At 44.4% G+C, this 17,899-nt stretch overlaps 1 protein-coding gene across 1 annotated transcript in view; it reads right to left on the reverse strand.

The window, feature by feature from the left end:
• Positions 1 to 5,675: 5,675 nt before the first annotated feature.
• TMEM201 (transmembrane protein 201) overlaps positions 5,676 to 17,899 on the reverse strand; it is a gene marked incomplete at its 5' end in the record, with an annotated part of 18,118 nt that continues 5,894 nt past the window's right edge. Inside the window, 5 exons of the mRNA XM_010195033.1 lie at positions 5,676 to 5,773; positions 6,196 to 6,327; positions 6,810 to 7,100; positions 7,963 to 8,034; positions 9,003 to 9,220. Of these exons, the coding sequence (XP_010193335.1) occupies positions 5,676 to 5,773; positions 6,196 to 6,327; positions 6,810 to 7,100; positions 7,963 to 8,034; positions 9,003 to 9,220 (811 nt within the window). The remainder of the gene's footprint in view (positions 5,774 to 6,195; positions 6,328 to 6,809; positions 7,101 to 7,962; positions 8,035 to 9,002; positions 9,221 to 17,899) is intronic.

The raw sequence follows: 17,899 nt of genomic DNA on the forward strand, positions 1-17,899 counted from the left end.
GGTGTCCGCGTCCCCCATGGCACCGTGCTGCTCGCTGCGCTCCCGGCCCTGCCGCTGCGCCTCTTAACCTCTGCTCACCTGTCCCCCCTACCCCCAACCCCTGGCGGTTTGGGGTCGCGGGCGGGTCAGGACTTGGCGTTGGCATCGCAAAACCCAAACACTGAGGGCTGCGTGGGGCGGGAAGGAATTGCTCGGGGGGAGCGGCCCCGGCAAAGTTCAGCGCTGAACCGTAGTTTACCTGCAGTAAAACCAGCCCAGTACATTGAATGTTACCGTTTCTGTGAGATTTGGGGCTCAGTTGCACCCCTATGACTTCCAGATGCAAAGGCATCCGGATCTTCAGCCCCCCACCCCATCCCTGTCCTGGCTGTGGTTAATGAAGAAAAAAAAAAACCAACCAAAAATACAAAAAAAGCCCCCTAATAATAATTTTAAAAAATCACGACTCACTAGTCTGGAAGGAATCAGTTCCACTATTCCAAAAGTTGTTCAGAACTACAAAACAGGAAAACATCGATGACTATCAGGCTGTTTTGTTCTGTTTATAAGAACTAGTTGTGGGTCAAACAATGCTGTCTTGTCTTATATTTTTAAAATATTTTTAATATTTTAGTAACAGAAAACGTTCACTGGGCTAGGTGGAAGTATTTAAAATATTAAGAATGAAACATCCCCTCCTGCACAGCAATACACAGAACTTCTCCTGGTGTTTAAAGACAAGACAGAATACACTGCCAGGTCTTAAATTAGCAGCACTTTTTAACAAAGTAAAATGTGAGTCATAAAAATATAAATGGACAAAAACTGCAGCCTTTGAAGCTTGTGCTTAGAAAGCCTATGTCTAAAAGCTTGTGCCACCTGTCTCTTAATTTACATTACAAAAGAAAAAATTAAAAGACCATAAAACATAAAAGCAAAATCTTGGAAGGACTCTTAGCCCCCATCTCAGAGAGGAAAAAATCCCTTAAGTGCCAAATGAACACAAATCAGGACCCAAAGCACCTGCATTCAGTGCCTCTTACACCCCTCCTCCCCGCCTTGCAAAGCACTGAAAATCCAGACAAATGAAATAGTGCTGGTGTTACCCTTGGACCCCACAGTCACCAGCTGAGGTTGGGGTTCTCTGGGAACAGGTACATAAATGTAAGTGACAGCCCCTACCCTACAGGAGTTCAAGACAGCAAGGACCCCATGGGGGTGCAGCCGCATCCGGGCAGAAGTTCAGAAATCAGTTAATAGGAGATGGCTTCCCTTTTAATTGATGGGAAGCCCTCAGAGCATAATAATGTACTTCCCCTTCCACTTCCATCTCCAAATCGTGGTCATGAGCTTCTCCTTGCTTTGGGAAAGCTCCAAGCTTTGTGCTTTCTCTTAGTTCTTGCTAGCTTTAACCAGACACACACGCAAGCACAAATACTGCCTCCCTTTCCCCAAAAAATATTCATCTCCCCATGAAAGAGAATCACACTTAGGTGAAACTTATCCGTTTTTATTTTTTAAAGAAAAATATTCCTCTTTAAACACAAAGCATGAACTAAAAACCTCTGAGGAACAGCTTCTGCTCCCTTGGAGCGCATTTAACTAAACTGTAGTGTTAGAGCTCCCCAAACAAGTACACACACATGACATACAGTATTTCTTTCACAGGAAATAAGGTTTAGGACTCAAAATTGTCCTCCTCACCCTTTCTAGATACCCACTCCATCCAGAAGTACTCTGTCCCTTATGCCTACCACAGGACATAGTGATGATAATTTCTGGATGCAGCATGTATTTTTTTAATTAAAAAAAAAACAGAAAAGAAGGAAAAAAAAAAAAGGAAAAAGCCTTGGGCAAATTGGCCCTTTTGAGCTTTCCAACGAATATCTGTGAGAGAGGTTAAGACCATAGATATTTCCAGGAATGGTGCTTGGAAGAAAAAATATAGCAGCATCCACAGGCAACACAAGCCCTTGATTCCAGCTGCCGTGTTTTAAGGAACCCAGTCAGTTCAGCAGTGTTTTACAGATGTTCCCATCACCCAAGAAAAGGGAGTGGGAATAAAACATTCACAGGCCAGATTTCTTGCTCGAGCAGACAGCCCAAAATTCAGTGAATCTGGCCTACGTATGCCAGCAATGAGGTTGTTTTTTTTCCACTTTTCCACAGTGACCAATTTAATGTCCAAGATTTTATGTACAAAGATATGATGACCTTCAGAAATCAGCAACTTCTACCAGTTCTATGCCACCAAACAGATATGTGCGTAACATTTGTCACATCTGCCGAACCACCCAGACTGCGGAACCGGAACCAGGCTCCAAGAATCCAAATTCTTCCTAAATCAGAACAGCAAAGTCTCTGCAAGGTCTCAGAACATGCCTAACAAGTCCACAGCCAAATAAAAAGTACCTGGGTGTTTTCAAGGGAAGGTAGGTAATGGAAAAGGTCTGGAAATTGAGCTCGTTTATATCCCACCTGATCCTTAATTGTTGGTATTATTAACTGATGCTCAAATCTTTATCAGACCATTTTGTAAAGATCTTTTCCATTCCATCCACCCTAACAGTTTTAACAGTAGGAAAAATACTAGAAAACTAAAACTCACCCCTGAACAACACTGTATGAAGATCAACATCATCAGTCACAAAGATTTTTACAGCGTGACCAGATAATCTTTTGTTTCCTCCAAACCAGCTTCATATAGAAAACAGCAGCAAGATAGACACAGTATCTAAGAGCGAGATTAAGGCCAACAATATAAAGACAAACATGGGCTCAGATCTTTTGAAATGAAGAAACCCTCCACATGTTTTATACATATGCATGCACACACACACACACACGCGGGTACACACATGTACTCGTGTGTACTACTCAAGCAAAGGCTTCACAACTGTGAAAGCACCACTGGAGAGTGTTCTAGCACCAGAATGAAAACGTTGGTTGTCTTCCCTCTTCAGCAATAAAATCCAAAGTCTCTATATTGCTTTGGACAAGGTCACTAAATGCTCTTCCAAGAACAGTTTCAGCGAGCAGATTCAGAAGCGCAGTGAGGGGTTAAAGTGTTCCTGTTCTGGAAGATGGGCTAGAAGAGGTGTGTTGAGCGGCTGCAGCTCCTTGCTTGCTGGAAAGGAGGAGAGAATTTGTATTGCGATCTGGTAGAGAGAGACCAGCTTGGACTCCAGGTGAGCGTGATGGCAAAACTCAGCGCAGACTGGGAGGTGAGAGTGGGAAGTTTGCATACAAGAAGTCACAGTGCACATCTGTTGGCATAATAAAGACAAGGAAACCCACAGTATTCTCTGTCAGGTTTGTCTCTGCATAGGAGGCCCCTGGGTATGCTGGAAGCCAGGACAAGGATCCATGAATGGGATGTCACACACCGCACCAGGACATCATCAGACCCAAACAGCAGAGGTCTAAGCAGAAGCGTGTAAGTTGGTTTGCTAGCATCTTCCCTATACACATGCTCAAGTGAGCCTGTAGAAGACTATAAAAGGGACAAAAATCTCTCAACAGCAAGGTTATGGGTCAGGTTTGGCTACAAGTAGCAAGTCATGCAAGTTACAAAAGAATTAATCATCAACATGCAGCACGTCTTTCTGCTGCGGGTCCCTAGCTGGGATCTAGACCTTTGTACAAGAGGTGCTGGCCATGCAGCCTTTACCAATGCTCTAAAAAGGTTGAGAGAAAGCTGTGGAGTCTGGAACAACATCTCCACGGCCTCTCAGACCAGCACATGTGGGCAGAGGTCTGTTCTGCATGTAAGATGCAGAGTTGGTGATGAGCAGACCTCACTAACAAGGGAGGATGGGGAGGAGCGGCGGGAAGCGGGCTACTGAAACAATGCAGGAAGACATGGAAAACTTAGTTTTTCACTGCCTGACTCACCAGCATTAAAGCCCCATTTTGTCTGTCATGTAGCATGCTGGTAAGAATCTGGCAATCATTTGCGTGATGTATTAAGTGAGGCTGTGGTAGGAACTCAATTAAAACACGCAAGAAAAAACATTAAGTGAAAGGAAGGGTGATCATCACTGAGGTGTGAATTTCAGGTTCAGAGCAGAGAGTTATCAGCAGAGATATGCTTTGCTTCTGTGCACATGCAAGAGGACCTTAGAGGGAACAGCAGCAGAACTGAAAGGGAGGAAGAGACACAGGTAAGCACAACACTAATTCAAGATGCGAAGACAGGACAATGAGGTGAGGGAGAGGAAAGAGAAAAGAAGTTTGAGGTAAAGGAGCCCAAAGGAAGAGACAACAGGAAAACTAAGAGTCAGTCCTGCTTCAGGAAATACATAGCTAATGCCAGGTGGCTCTTCTTCATCAAGTATCCTGGACATCTTACTATATCTCTCTGTACTTGGGATTTAAGAATGAAAAGATCAAGAATTTTTACTAATCTATTAAATGAGTAATCAGCATAATACTCTAAATGGCCCCTGAATTATAAGCAAAGCTGAAGGACTCACCCAAAAGCAAAGGTGCTCAAATTATAAACTGGTTTTGAACATCTAGGGCTACTTCCTTTGGGTTGGAAAAGAATCATCTATCCAGAAGGCTGAATTGTCCAGAAGCAGGTTTGACATTTCCCACTGAGAGCACCTTGGCATTTAACTAAGTAAAAATTATCTTAAATGGTTACTTAGCAAATCCCAGTATCAGATTGGGGCGTCAAGTTTCTGGATAAATGTATATAACCAAACAGCTCCTTCTAATAGAATAGATTTGTGCGATTTACAGCAAGAACAAGCTATGCCACTTGCTGCTTCAGTGAAAACACCAGCAGAGTTGTGAGCTGAAGTGCTTTGACTCTGGTGCAAACCACAGAGGGATCCTTCCCTATTACAGAATTCACTGTAACAGAATTCAGAATTCATTCCTCCTGGGTAGAGCAAAGCGCAGGTTTCCTCTTTCTAATGCAAACCACAAAAGGACGTCTGTCTGGGGTTTGTGCATACCTACAGCAACAGCGCTGGCTGGAGGGATGTACAGACTCCAGTTTGTGAGAACCAGCATGACCAGGATAGCAACTGGTGAAAGTGGCCTCAGGGCACAGCCCAGGGGGAAGCACAGGAACACAGGAGATGCAAGAATGTAACAGAGCAGCCAAGGTCACCCATGTGCTTAGGCAAGCTTAAGGCAACTAAAGAAAATTCACTGATAATTTAGAGGAGAGTGCCAAGGGGAAGAGAGAAGAGGAACCACCGGGAATGCCGTTAAAAGTAGCCAAAGCCCAGCACCAGCTACTAAGCCATCCCTCTTCTCCAGCTCATTTGTTCTAATTCTCCTCATTTTACCAGCACCATCAGCTTGAGGTTAATAAGTCAGAAAGAAGAGTTGGGGATAGGTTCCTAAAAATGTGTCTTACACGTTTTCAGGCTTGTGTCTCAGGTCAGTTGCTTTGAAAGAAAGCGCATGGGCCATTTGACTGGCCTCATGCTTTTAACTGGAGCTTTCTGGGACTTCTGCTTGCCACCTCCAGGGACAATCCTGTGATATGTTCTACCTGGAAGTGGTGGCAGCAGCTACCTGGGTTCCTTGTCATGACAACTGAGCACAGTTTTTTTGAGTAGTTCTTTAAAAAACAGCATGCACCAGTGGCACAGCCATTAAACATGAAGCCGTGGTTGAATTCTTCTTGTCTCCACAGAAGCAGGTGGAACCAGCAAGAAAGGGAGTGTTGCCACGAATCAACGCAGGCTCCGGTAGACATAGGCTGATGTGAAGATAGCATTGAGAGTCAGGCTCACGGCTAGCAGACCTCGGAGTGCGGAGTTACCAAAACGACCTTTGTAAAAGAGGACAACACAAACCAAAAAGGGAATAGTAGAAAGAGATATTAAAGAATTGATAAGTAACAGTGAACACATGTTGAGCTCTTTCTTTCTCTTTGTCCAGTGTTTTCACCATAAGCAGAAACTGCTGAAGCACTTTTCCTGTCTGGAAAGATGCCACTGCTCTCTTGGGTTCTTTTTTCATCTCATTGCTCTTCTCAACACTCGTATCCCCACCACTCCTTTCCTTCTGTCTCAGCTTAGCACTGTCAGCACTCTTCAGACAGTCCAAAGAACAGGAGTAGCTGAACAGGAATAGCTACTACTTATTTATTTGATCTCAAGATCAGATCACTACTGCAGCACAGGAAAGATCTCTGTTACCCTCACAGAAATGCTCACACGTACAGAAAGCACTCAAATGACTTGCACCTACCTCTCCAGCCTGCCCAATCTTCCCCTTTGGTAGTTGTGTCTACCACACAGGTAGATGAGTGTGATGAGTGATCCTCCTTTCTGATGGAATTATCACTGCAAATACTCCCTCCTTCCATAGCAGATCTCATATCTGAAAGGAGAAAAAGACAGCAAAAAATCAGAAGGCACCATTGGAAGCCAAAAGTAGCAGAAGTACTAAAGCTAGACATGAGTAATGAGTGGTTGCCTGGTAAAATCATGAAAGGATTGAGGACAGGAGCTGGAAACAAACAGCAAATTCCACTGCTGTGCAGCAGAAATTGCTTGCATCTTTATCTCATACACTGTACATATCAGCATCACCACATCTGTGGTTAAAGGAGCTATCCAAATAAGGGTGAAGGCAGTGGCAGTAGTATCCCTGGGGCACCATAAAGTGAGAAAACATGATTTGGCAGACAAGAGACTTTCCAGGCCAGTAGATTCTTAAGGCAGCTTTGGTAGCCCACCAGTCACACCCTGGGTTTTCTCTGAAGGTTTCCCATCTGACTGTGTGGCCAGATGATGCATGGTTTTGCTTGCTACTCCCCTCTACAAATGCATTTCCAGGAACACAGCAGGTTGCCAGCATACCGTGCATTCCCCGCTCACTGAGGTTCTTCTTTGGAAAGGAGGACAACTCGGTGGCAAAGATGTTGCTGTCTGAGTGGGTGTGCTCCTCTGAGCTGGTTGGGGTGAGCAGAGCTTCATTCTGAGATGGGAAAAGCAGCAGCTTCTGTCCTTTCAGGTTCAGGCGGGCAGGGCTGATGAGTGGCCGACGGTACCGCAAGGAACCCGAGCTGGAAGTCACAGAGCCAGTCACCGACGGGGCTGGAGAGGGGATGCGGGAGGGAGCACAGCTGCCTGACAGCAGGGAGAAGTGCTCTGAAATGGAAGCATCCCCAAAGAGGAAACAATGAGATTATAATCCAAATAAAATACGAACAGTTTTCTTTAACAATTCTACAAGAAAAGGGAACAGAGGTTGGAAATGTCCAACATATCCTGTACTAAAATGCTTTATTCCATTCCAGTTCCCACACTGCAAAACATAGAAACGGAATTCCACATGCACTTTGGTACACTCAAGAGTGACTTAGACTAGAGATGGGTTTATCAGGAGCAAGGTGAATTTTCTCAACTCTTCTCAGTTGTGTCCATTCTGGAAAGCCTGCATTACACATGTGGTTTGCTGGTAAATTAATTCTGGCACGTTCTTTAAAGACCGGGATGCAAGGAGGTTTGCACACTGGCATTAGCTCAGGCTGTGACTGCATTCCCAGCAGCAAACACTTGGGCAGCACAAACAGCCAAACATCCATTTGGGGTCAGAAGGGTAACAGACAGGTCGCTCTAGGGCATGGGGGCAAAAGGGTAGAGCAGACAGTGTGGCCAAATTAGCAGCTGCTTGGACTGGCAAAGGTAAGTGAAGTAAAAGAGCTGCCCTAGAAACAGTTTAAAGTCTCCTATTAAAGGAATCTCAACATGGAGAGCAGGGAAGGGATCCTTGCTTGGTCTCTCTGATTTCACTGTGAGCTCTCCCAGAAACAAGGACATCCAACACATACAGCACCTTATTTTAATGCAATCCCACCCCTAGTTAGAACTCTGCAAAATTCCTAACAGCAGAACTGACATTTTCACTGGCATGCGAGCAGGAGGAAAGAATTAACCTTGGACCATGTGTTTCAACCCACTCAGTGCAAACCCTGCAGGGACAGTTGCAGGGGAAGGCCAAGGGTATTACCTGATGTAGGAGATTCCTTGGAGTGAGATGACTGCGAGGCTGGTCGACTTCCACTGAACAAGTAGCCAGAATCTAAAAAGCAAAAATGAAACACTTTGAACCCAGCTGGCTCAGCTACTTGGAGTTCTATCCTTCAAAAACATAACTGCATCATCTTGTCATCAATCTCAGAAGAGGATGGGTAGTAAATGTAGGTAGGAAAAACGTCCCTGTTTTCCTGGGTAGTCTATATGACAGCATTGGAATAATCCACTTTTCCCAGGTGCAGCAGAACAGATCTGTCCAGAGCTTAAATCAATTATTTTTCTTAGGCACTTGATACACATAATTATTGGCAAACAGCTTTGGATGTTGAAAACCTTGCTGTTTGCGAAAAATATTCAGCCCTGATAGTGTGCTCTGTTCAGTCTGTGTGACTTTGCACCTTAGCAAAAGAAAGCCCAGCTCTCACAAGGGTGGATCAGCGTGCAGGGGGAATCCCAGCCATATGGTGGGTTTGCCCCTGCCCCCTCCAGTAGCATTTTGGAAGGCGAAGGCTGTACCCAAAAGCTGCCATGCTGCTGCTGCTGCAAGGTTTGCCAGTCTTTCTCTTGCTCTGAGTAGATCTGGCAAGACTGCTAGCAATGTGAGCTAGAGAAATGAATGAACTAAGAAAAATCCCTGCAAGACGGCGCTCTCTGCTGCAGCATTATCCTAGAAACTGCCACATTTTTTGGCCCATGTCTCACTGCTCCTTCTGTCTCTCACCCACACACAGACTTGTAGCTTGTGCCATATTGCCACAAACACCTGGAGAAGACTCTGGATTTCAGTAAACCCAGAGCAGGCAAGCACTCAGTGAGACTTTTTGTTTCACCAAGGTGGCAATGGTACACTGCATAATTTCTCAATGCCAAAAAACTCCAAATACCAATGCTGGATACTCCTCTGTGTCACAGGAGCAGCAATCCCTGAACAAGACGATAACGTGGATACCTCACAGTCCACTGTACCACCCCACTGTCATTTCCACGGGGACAGAAAGTTTCATGCACACTTACCTGCTCTGGCCAAGGAGGGGATGGTACCCAGCGAGAGCGCCCTGTTGAGACGACCAGGAAGAGAGGATGAAGAAGTTCTGCGTGGGGATCTGAAGAGCTGTTGGTTTGTCAGCTGGAGAATACTGGGTGGTGACGGGACAAAGAGAGACGCAGCAGAGGAAGGGAAGCCAGTGCCAGTGCCACTGGGAAAGAGAGTAATCGAATCTCCAGAAAGGTACCTGCAAATGACACACGTGACAGACATTTAGCAATGAGGACATTCCAGTAACTCACTCTCTCAGTTGTACTTCTTGCATGAACGCTTGCTTTGTTATCAGGTTTGTACTAATTTTTCAGTGCAGAAGTGCAAGATGGAGAATGCTTAAGAATGTTCCTACACATTTGAAACTGCGGAAGGAAGAACTGCTCAACCTTACTTAAATTATTGTGCACCAACCTGTCCCACAATTACAGGGTGGAAAAATGGTGGAACAGTTTAGGAGCTCAGGTGCAAATAGGCACAGCACCTTGGTTTTCTCCCTGGATGAGAAAATTCCCCAGAGACCACCAGAATGCTTCACAAAGTCCAGATACAGACAGGACCAACAACAGGGTACATCTTATGTCTGGGTGCATCTTATGTTTGGGTACATCTTATGTTTGTTATGTGCAGGTGTAAGCAACAGCTTTGAAATGTTGTGACTGGGAAGCAAGTAGTTTTGTCTTTAGAAACCACAACCAACATCTTACCTCTGATGCCAGTATAGAGAAAAGTATTTTTATGAGCATCTAGATTAAGATTTAGACACAAGAACTGTGTTTGAAAACTAACATTTAAACCTCTTTAATACATTTGCTTTATTATACTTCTGTGAGGTAATAAAGACTCACTCATCTCATTTTACAGCTGAGAAAGAGAAGCAAAAAGAAGCTGAGTGACTTGTTGAGGGTCACATAAAAAACCTATGATAGAACAGAGACACAAACCAGGGCTTTCCAGTCCTAAATTGAAGCCTAAACCACTATATTGTCCTTTTTCTGCATATCAAAATTAGCCACAAATATGTACTAGCACAGCCATTCAGAAGGAGCTGTGCACTGGTAGCAAACCCTCCTGGAAGTGTCTTGCTTCTAATGCATAAAAACAATCTCTATTATAGTGCTTGGGAAAAAAATAAATTGGCAATAACAGTGCTGATGGTATTTGTAGGTCTGTGAGCTGTTTTCAGTGGGTTCTTACCAAGTGAAAGAGGGGAGCTGGAGAACAGTGTGCCCAACTTGAGAACACAAGATGGGAGATAACAGACAAAACATGCTCAGTTTAACTGCACCAGTTAGCTTGATTTTTAAGTGCTACAGACGTAAACTGACTTCTTTTCCACTTGTACAGTAACTGTACGAGAGGACTTTGCGTTTAACACTTTTTGCAGCTAGCACTGCCACCGTATTTCACACATTTAATTACTATATGCAAATAAATTATGCAATTAGTTTCTGACACCCTGATTTCATCACCTACCTTTGCAGTGGGTTTAGAATTTAAAAATCAACCTAAGCTGAACAATCTGTCAAAAACTCACTCCTATTTTTACCTTCTTTCTATTCCTCCTTGCACATACTGCTCTTAGGCTATGTGAACAGCTTAACTAATGACTACATTGCATCAGAAATGAGGAGTCAGCTTTGGAGTCTCACTTGTGTCCTCATACCACCAAAATAAGCATTCTAGGAAGGTTGCAGTGTTGAAAGTATAGGAATATTGTATTATTTTTAACAATTGAATTAAATACATGAAAGAAAGTCTGGGATATGAACAAGATCTCTCAAAGACCTGTGAGATTTTTGTTTAGTAAGAAATAGGCAATATACTTGTCAAATAAGTCATGACAAAGTACTAACAAAGTATGAAGTAAGCATATTTTAAAAAGTAGAAAATTAGACTTTGCAGCATACAATCAAGCTGCGACATTTGGAAGTTTAATCTCACTTCTGATGTAAGCAGAGGAAAGCCAGTAATCAAAGCATGAAGGAATCCGAATCGCATTTCTATCTTGTGCTGTGAGGTGATGTATGCATGTGCCATTCTCTCAGAGATTAAAGGGGTGGTGCAGCGATATTATGCAGTGCTAGCATGTCCAGAAGAAGCAGCCTAGAGTTAAGATGACAATTTAAAATATCTTATAAAACTACTTATCTGCTAGTACGAGGCAGACATCAACAGTCCCGACCAGCTTAATCAGGCTGAGCAACATCTGAGCCAACCAGCGTCCTGGTGCTTGCAAGCAGGACATGCCTTTAACCGCGGCAAGGAACTCCTCAGTCTTGCAGCAGAAACTGCCCAACCTCTTCTTCAGGTTCAGAGGACCTGGGAAGGGGGTCATGCTTCGCAAACGTGCAGAGTCCTTTAGTGCACAGACTTATCCACATTTGCCCCGCCAGACGTACAGGTGTAAATGGCAGATGTACATGTCCATCTCAGCTTTGTAAGGGAAAAGGAATGGGAAAGGGAAAAACAGTGCAGCCCAGGACTATGGTATGAATCATAGCAGGAAGAGTGATACCTAGCACTCACTGTGTCATGTTTGAAGGGCCAAATCAGCATTGCCTGTGAACGTCATAGCTTTTTTTTTTTCCTAACTGCACCCTTTTATCTTTGGGCTAAAGGATCCAACTTCACACAGCTCCTTGCTGCAGTGGAAAACAGCTTATCTTGCCTATTGGCTTTTGGTAGTTTTTCATTTAATGGGCTGGAAGAATCATTTATCACTCATAAGGACAATCTATTTCCTTGGATTGTAAATTTTCTGGATTGGACTCCTATGAGCTCTGCTGCTCAACAGTCCCACCAAGTTGGTGCAGTCAAATCCTCTTCATCCTCTGATGAACCATTTGTCTTGCACCATCCAGAAAAGGAATTTTTCTGGTTAGCAAAGAAGAGCTGAAGAATTTTAAGCAGAGTACATTAATGCCTTAGAATTGAATGCTGACCAAAGAATGAGTTCAATACTGATCCACTCTGAACAAAGTAAACTCCTGCAAGAGGTGCAAAATCTTCCTTTTGTATGTGCTCTTCTCTTTAGTGCTTGCCATTGTCATATCAAGAGGGCTAGATTTGCTGCTAAAAAGCAGGGGTGCTGTCATGGGAATGAGCTTCATGCCTGAGAATGGGCAGCTGAACCAAAACTTCCTTCAGAAGCAGATGAAAAAAGGTGAGGAGATCAAGAGGGTCATAAGGCAGGAAGCAGCCACATCACAGCCCTGGACCAGAGCCGTGCAGCTGTGTTTTTGCTCTCAGACTACTGCAGTGCTCCAAGCCATTTGTGCACATGGTAACAGTGGGTCTGGTAACAGGGAAAAAGTAACCAAAAAAAGGCAGAAGGGGAAAGAAAAAAAAAAAGGCTCTGGAGTCAGATAGTTTGTGGAAATAGTCATGGCCCGGAAGCCGTTTATTTCAGAACTTGTTACCGTGAACATCAAAAAATGGGTATCTTAATTAGTGTTTACAATGATCACAGCGTTACTAGACATTTGGGCACAACTCTGCTATACAGATACTTTAAAAATAAATAAATAGAAGGTTAAAGAAGAATATTACATGGTATGGGACCATACACCATCCTGAAGGAACACCTCCTGTCAGCAGAGCCTTCCCTCCTCTGTCCCAATACCTCTGTCTTATCCAAAGACAACACTGTATGTGTGTGCCTTTTTACATCACATTTTAACCAGAGATGCTGCATCACTCTGGCATAAAGAGAGACATGGGAAAGCATGGGTCAGGTCAGACTACAGGGCTGCAGACAGACCCACTCCTGCTATCAGATAATTCAGTACATAAAGCAAGAAGGCAACACACAGTCACAGCCAGGCAGCTTGCTGTATGTGCCCAGGTTCACCTGCCTGGAGGCAGCCAGGGAACCACGTGTCAGTCATGGGGTAAAACGTTTCCTCTGGACTTAAGGTCCCATCATAATTTAGCTATGAGTTACCCATGCACCACCTTCTCCAGGCAGCACGGGTGCTGCTCTCCCAGCCTGCAGAAGGAGCTCACCATTGCCTTACTGCTGGCTGCGAGATAAGCAAGTTTCTGTGAGCTAATCACATCAGTCAGGGCCGTAACCTGTGCCTCTGAACAAGCTGACAGAATCAAGAGCAAAGAGCAATACAGTGAATTTAAAAACCAGGCACAGGGAGAGGGGAGAATAATGCTAAAAAAAGGACTCACGCATTAAGATTTTGGTATGTGGCTTAAGGAGCTAGAAACTTCAGCTGCCAAGACTAAGAATTCTTTTCTCTTACATGTTGCCCTGCTTTGGGTGAAAAAGCAGGGATGAATTAGAGCTGAAAATGCTCCAGCTGCCAGGTCCTGCACTAACACCTTCTAAAGGACAGACATGTTTGGCATCAGCTCTGCCTTCCCTCCTAGCTGGTGGCACAAAGGCAGAGTGGGGGTGTATATGCACATCCTGCATCCACCAAAAAATCCAGATTCGCTGGCGTGACAAAAATGCTGCTCCTCCCTGCCTGTGCACTTGAAAGCTTTGGTCCCAAATGAGGCGTTACAGGCGATGACTCAAGGTACACTTCAGGACTGAGTACTGCCCCTTTCACATGAGGGCATCTGGATGGCTCAGAGGCCCCACGTGAACCTGCAGGTGATGGCACACCTGGAAGGAACTGGCAGGTTACATGTGACAGCACACAATTTCAACAGCAGCTCTTTAAAAACCAAAGCAAAGCCATACAGCACAGCTCCCTGCTTTCATGAGTGGAGTCAGTCTGGAGCAATCATCTGGCTATTCACGATATTCATTTTTGTGAGTATAAATTATTTGTCCACAATACAGCAATACACAGCTTCTACAGTATCTAAGCATGGTTATTAGCTTCACATAGTTTCAGCATACTTGAAAAATATTCATAAAGCCAAAATAAAACACCACTACACCATTTTTATATTCCCCTCTTGTCTTCACCCTTTCACACACCCAAGCGCAGTTTACTAGGGCATGCAAAGCACAGATGTAGCGAAGGAGAAGTTAATAGAGAGAATGGGATATAAATATAGTGTATTTCGAATTGCAAAGGCCCACAAAGGCAGTTCACATGCACTCATGTCAGTGAGGGCTTCAGGAAGACCCAAAGCAGCCGCAGCAGAGATGTCGATTTGGTTGCTAGCTCTGGGTTCTCCCTCAGTCCCTCTTTAGTCTGCAGAGTTGCTCGAAAATTTAAGACCTTAGCCCAAGTATCCTCTTAGGCAGGCCCAGCCACACTGGTGGCACATGAAGGACAAAAGCACTGGCCTGGCAGACAAACAGGCACTGCTGTCCCGAGTTGCAGCTGCATCCACCGAAGCAGAGCACCACAGTGTTGTCAAAAATCTTGTCCAGAAAAAGGCACTTAATGAACCCACATTGGCCCTGGGCAGGGTAAAAGACGTTTTTGAGTTGGCCACAGTGAGAGCGAGGACCAGAGTCAGCCACTTTGGGCTGGAACAGATGTGATTTCCAGCGACACAAACCCACTGACAATCCCTCACCATTCTGTAGCACCATCCTCTGGTCCAGACACCAGCCCATGGTCGGTGTGAAAAAGCAGCACCTGAATTAGAGCCTTTTGGGCTAAAACCCTCCAATACAGTGGAGTTAAGATGTTCGCATGCTCTGGTCTGCATGGCTGGGATAATTATCAGGCAACAAAGATGCATCTGGTGACCACAGGTTACCACATATTCCTCCGTGGCCTGAAATAAGAGTCCAGCTAAGTGAAAGCAAGAAGCTCAAAGCACCAATCAAGGGGTTCTGGATGATTTTGGTGTCAGCCACGTTAGTAAGTTACCAGCCCTTTGTTAGCTATTACCCCCCTCAGCAGAAGGAAACGTATACCCAAGTGTTATAAAAAATAGCACCTCAGCTTCGTTAGGATGGTAGCACCGTGCTCAGACGTTGGAGTTGCACCAAAATACCTGAGCTGGAAGCACACATTTCCTTCTGCTGGACTCACTGTAGGGGAAGCAACCAGACAGAGCCGGACAGCATATCTAATGCTGAGCTATCTCCTACATGAACCTCAAGTTAAAAAATGCAAAGTTGGCAAAGTACCTTTGGTACAGAACCTACAGCATGGCATAGTGTTTAGAGCACTCTATTTGGCATGAGAATTGGGCACTGCAGGAACGGTCTCAGTGAAGGCAGTGGTGGTTTAAGTATTTTTTTTCCAGAAACAGTCAACAGTAAAATACTGCTAACTGATCATCAGGCTTAACTGTCTAAGGAGACACAACTGAATGTACAGATTGAATGCTAGCAGCTCATAAATCAGTACAACTCTGGATAAACCACCTTTCTCCTCCTTTCTTCCCTCTCCTCCAAAAGACCAACTATCCTCTGCCATCAGCAGAAGCATGAGACAAAGCGTGTGAGAAGAGCAAAGAGGAGGCTGTCAGCACCCAGAGTCCCCAGAAGACCAAAAATTCAACTGCTGCAAGTTTGGTTTTGAGGCTCTGAGGTTTTCTGTTGTTTTCAGAAGCAGTAGCACAGACATGCTGAGGCACCTAATATAAAACAAGTCACCTAAATTAAGCTGACACCTAAGCAAAGACAAAAGCTTCTTTGGCATTAAAACTGAACCACACTTCAGGATGTGTTTTGTTTCGCTTTCGAAATTTTTCCAAATATGAGTCCAAAAGTTCTTAAGTTATGAGTTATGGACAAAGCACCACAGAGACCAGGACTTCAGCTGTACAGCTTGGCCACAAAGAAGTCACTTTCTGATGTTCTGACATATAAAATTAGTGCAACTTGTAAATATACTTCATATGTATTAGCTTGCATATGTATTAGTCTGCATGAAGTGAAGACAAATGGATTTCTTGCTTGCATGTCAACTGCAGTTAGTGTATCTCACAGATGAGAAGATTTTTAAACTCAGTATAGATTTGCACTTGCTGTGCAAACGGAGCTAAAATATTTCTTAACAGTGTTATTCAGGCTTCACAGTGTAAACCCCATTCCTGCCCACAGTTCTACCAGCTGCTTGTTCCTGATATTTAGTGTTCATCCTCCCCATCCCATCCCAGTACTGCACTGGAAAAAAGACAAGAGAAGAAAAGATGAGGCACAGGAAAACAACCTAACACTTAGGAGCAAAACATCATAAAAGGCGCCAGACCCCAGGGGGCTCAACGATGGGACATGTTTAAATTGAAAGAAGAAAAGAAAAGTGCTGCTAAAAGAGATGGGAGGGAAACAGCTGCTCAGAAGAGCTAGGAGGCCACAGGAAAAAGTGAAATTTAGTACAGCCTTGACAGCTCCTGAAAGCAAAACACCTGAAGAGGCTGCCAAGCACCTTTAGAGGCTGTCACTGAATTTCCTTGCTACTGGGCAAGAAAATTTGGACAGATTAGTTTTCTTATAACAAAAGGAATCAGGCATGACATTACCACAACCATTCCCACACATCTTAACAGTCTGCGAGCTGCTCGCACCCCTCCTCCTTCTAGCAGCCTCAATACATCCCTCTAAACATGAGATTCCTCCCTTCACTTGCACATACCTGAGAGCAGAGCAGCAGGAGGAGCTGCTCACCCCTGCCACACCAGGTGGTTGCAAGTGCATGTGCTAGAAGCTATCAGGAACTTTCAAGCCAACTGCAGAAGACAATCACAGCTAAATATTTTTGGTATTTTTTTTTAATGTCAGTCTTTTCCTACATTTAACTTCATAGGGAAAACTTGAAAGTACTGAAGCAGGAGGAAGAAAAAGTCTAGATGTCTTATTTCACTTAATGAACATAAGAGCTTAAGGTTTCCTGGATCTTCTGAGCAGCGTGTTTAGAGAGTGGCAGCGCTGGGTTTGGTTCCAGTGGCCATCTCATTAGGTGGCCTTGTCCACCTCGCTTTTAACAGCGGATGGGCTGCAGAGAAACGGTGTTGGAAGGACTGCTACAGTGGGGAGATTTCCAGGGGTGACAACATTATAACCATCACTGCGCTGAGAGGAAAGCTGAGTAGGCAGTGACAGCACACCCATACACAAAATTACCCCCTTTTTTTCCCCACACCACTTCCTGACCTTGCACCAGCTTAATACTGTCTGTCTTAACACTGCTCCCCGCTCCAACAGCCCGACAGGTACAGAAGAAAGGCTGGATTTTTAAGTCATGTTTCCTACTGCATCTCCTAGCGCAGAGCAGGAGAGAGGCACCAGATTGATGGTGAATGTCTAACCCAGCACTGAGGACACTGCACGCTTCTGCTGGCTTCTTTTCCTGTTTTGGTGAAGTCAAGTGGTTTCCTGCAGTATTACTTTGAAACAATTCTCTAAATTCAATCAAGTGTCCTAGTGGAAAATGGGACATGACAGTGATTATTTAGCATTTTGAAAGTGTGAGACTGGAACAAGAAACCATCTGGGACTGTGAGCTGGAAGACAAACCTTCTGGGTCAGAATTGACAATTGATGGGAACACAGAAGAGTGGAACCAGACTTTGCAGATGCTGGATTCCTTTTGTGACAAGTAAAGAGCCCTCCGAGCAGCATCGTTCACAAGCACCAGAATAGAGAAAGGTGTTTTGTTTGCTTGGAGGTGGATATTGCAGTTATCTGAAGGCACCGGGAAAAAGTTCCCAAGGAGAAAACATACGGGCTGCAGGTTTGCGTGTACGCACCCCATGCCCATTTTGAAGTGACAGGCACATGGTCCTTCAGCCAGGAGCTGTTCTCTTCCCATGGCACACTCAACTTGGCTTATTGTTAATGAATCTCTACAGAGCTTGTGCTACCTTTCTGCTTTCACTATGGATACTGGTTTGAAGAACAGTAACTATGAAAACCTACGAAGTATCTTTTGTTTCCTTTAAAAAAAGGTTTTATAATTTCACCAGCATCTGCAGCATCCAGTAGTGTCTGAATCTTTCA

The sequence above is a fragment of the Mesitornis unicolor genome, unplaced genomic scaffold (assembly GCF_000695765.1).
Source record: "Mesitornis unicolor isolate BGI_N332 unplaced genomic scaffold, ASM69576v1 scaffold46631, whole genome shotgun sequence".
Taxonomy (NCBI): domain Eukaryota; kingdom Metazoa; phylum Chordata; class Aves; order Mesitornithiformes; family Mesitornithidae; genus Mesitornis; species Mesitornis unicolor.